This window comes from Macrobrachium rosenbergii, chromosome 53 (genome assembly GCF_040412425.1).
Source record: "Macrobrachium rosenbergii isolate ZJJX-2024 chromosome 53, ASM4041242v1, whole genome shotgun sequence".
Classification (NCBI taxonomy): Eukaryota; Metazoa; Arthropoda; class Malacostraca; order Decapoda; family Palaemonidae; genus Macrobrachium; species Macrobrachium rosenbergii.
In genome coordinates this window covers 7,625,324-7,627,823 of record NC_089793.1, presented here as the reverse complement: position 1 = coordinate 7,627,823, position 2,500 = coordinate 7,625,324, and the positions used below count along the sequence as shown (strand labels likewise).

The following is a 2,500-nucleotide window of genomic DNA, read 5'->3' as shown; positions in this document are numbered from 1 at the left end:
ACCTTGTTACATCGGCATGGACATCACCATCGCGTCGTTCGACTCCATTTCCGAAGTAAATATGGTAAGCATTCCCACTAACAAGACAAGGATTACCAGCCCACACAAGGCGCTACCTCTTGTCCGCACGTTGTGACGCTGGTAGGGTTTTATACTCATTCTAATGAAATAACTTTTTTTTATTTCAAGTTATTTTTCTCTCGGTCTCTCTCCCCCAACACCCAAATCTCATATCCCCAAAAACGTCTACATGACCCTAACATCTAACTCTTCTCGAAGTTTTTTAATTTTTTTTTTTATAGTTCATAGCTATTAAGTAGAGTTTGATCTGTACTTTTCTGGAAAAAATTTATTAGGTAAAAGATTTTGACCTGTTTAATTGCCTTTTTTTATTTTGTTTCATTACTAACAGAATGCCCCTCGTGGATTTTTATTATGAATTATCTACGATTTTTGTGTGGTTGTGTCTATTTCTGGTTTACGTTTGTTTCATGATATTCAAAATTTATTTATGAAATATATATCCATGTATATCCATGTACCTCAATTTCAAGTATATCCATTTACCTCCATTTTAGTAATATATCCATCAATTTCCATTTCAGTGGTATACCCATCTGTTTCCATGTCAGCATTATATCCATCTATTTCCATTTATCTGTCTACTTCCATTCCAGTAGTATATCCATCTGTTTCCATTCCAGCAATATATTCATCGATTTCCACAAGCAGCATATCCATCTACTTCCATTTCAGCAGTATATCCATCTATTTCCATTTATCCATCTACCTCCGTTTCAGCAGTATATCCCTGTACCTCCATTTCAGCAGACTATCCATATACATCCATTTTAGCCGTATATCCATCTATTTCCATTTAAGCAGGATATCCATCTACTTCCATTTCGGCAGTATATCATCTACTTCCATTTCGGCAGCATATCCATCTATTTCCATTTATCCATCTACTTCCATTTCACCAGTATATCCCTCTACTTCCATTTAAGCAGTATATCCATCTACTTCCATTTCGGCAGTATATCCATCTATTTCCATTTCAGCAGTGTATCCGTCTATTTCCATTTCAGCAATCTATCCTTTTTCCACAGCAGCAGTATATCCATCTATTTCCATTTAAGCAGTATATCCATCCATTTCCATTTAAGCAGTATATCCATCCATTTCCATTTCACCAGTATAGCCACCTACTTCCACCTCAGCATTCCGTCATCCCCATCATCCCTATCATTAGATAAACCTGATCTGACGACTCTTACGCAACTAATGCCTCCTCCAAGAGAGCCCATCGCCTTTAAATCTTGAAGGTTACAGCTATCAGACCCATTGATACCAGGGTCAATGAGAAGCGGGTGCAATCGGACTTTTTAATATAATTCTCTTTTGGGGCTGGTACTCGAAATTCTAAGTGCCCTTTCTCTTTTGTTGTTTCTCTTTATTATTAGTGTAAGGTTTCCTTATATCGGTCGTATAGTATTTTTCGGAATCGGTGAGAAGAAAGATCAAGTGAGACGATTTTCCTTTTTTCTCTTCTTTACAACTTATTTTTGTTCACTCTCGTTATTGCGTCTTATTTATTTTATTCTCTTTCCGTGTAAAGTTTGCTTATATCGGTCGCATTTCCTTTAGGAATCGGTGAGAAGAAAGATCAAGTGAGAAATTTTCCTTTTTTCTCTTCTCTGTAACTTATTTCTGTTCACTCTCGTTATTGCGTCTTATTTATTTATTCTCTTTCCGTGTAAAGTTTTCTTATATCGGCCATATTTCCTTTAAGAGTTGGTGAGAAGAAAGATCAAGTGAGAAGATTTTCCTTTTTTCTCTTCTTTACAACTTATTTTTGTTCACTCTCGTTACTGCGTCTTAGTTATTTTATTCTCTTTCCGTGTAAAGTTTCATTATATCGGTCGTATTTCCTTTAGGAATCGGTGAGAAGAAAGATCAAGTGAGAAGATTTTCCTTTTTTCTCTTCCTTATAACTTATTTTTGTTCACTCTCGTTATTGCGTCTTATTTATTTTATTCTCTTTCCGTGTGAAGTTTTCTTATATCGGCCATATATTTTTAGTATTTTTCGGAATCGGTGAGAAGAGAGATAAAGTGAGATTTTCCCTTTTTCTCTTCTTTGTGACTTATTTTTGTTCACTCTCGTTATTGCGTCTTATTTATTTCCCTCTTTCCATCTGTTAAATAATGTTATAATTTTTTTTTTTCTCTTCGTTGTAACTCATTTTTGTTTACTCGTTATCGGGACTTGATCATTCTCTTTCCATTTCTTAAAGAATATTACGAGATAAAGTAATCATTTTCTTTATCATTCATTGGACGATTAGTTTCTCAGCATCTATAGATTTCCTTGCTATTCTGATCAGAAAGAAAATATTACGATTATGAAATATGCATATGATTATGAAATACGTATACGCATTCATACAAGTGACGTATGAAAAGTTAAAATTTTTGCGGCAAGAAATAAAATTTTCATT

The 2,500-nt window shown here is 34.5% G+C and overlaps 1 protein-coding gene and 1 long non-coding RNA gene across 3 annotated transcripts in view; one reads left to right on the top strand and one right to left on the bottom strand.

Annotated features, from left to right (window-relative positions):
• The window catches only part of LOC136834257 (uncharacterized), a 135,807-nt gene that overhangs the window by 33,051 nt on the left and 100,256 nt on the right, over positions 1-2,500 (bottom strand). The window lies entirely within an intron of this gene.
• Positions 1-2,500, top strand: part of LOC136834255 (gamma-aminobutyric acid receptor subunit beta-like) — a 172,445-nt gene that overhangs the window by 116,851 nt on the left and 53,094 nt on the right. The window contains exon 3 of one of the 2 annotated variants that reach the window (XM_067096600.1): positions 1-55. This exon is cut by the window's left edge and continues 4 nt beyond it. In XM_067096600.1, the coding sequence (XP_066952701.1) occupies positions 1-55 (55 nt within the window). Of the gene's footprint in view, positions 65-2,500 lie in introns of both variants that reach the window. The other variant, XM_067096599.1, reaches the window with a different exon arrangement.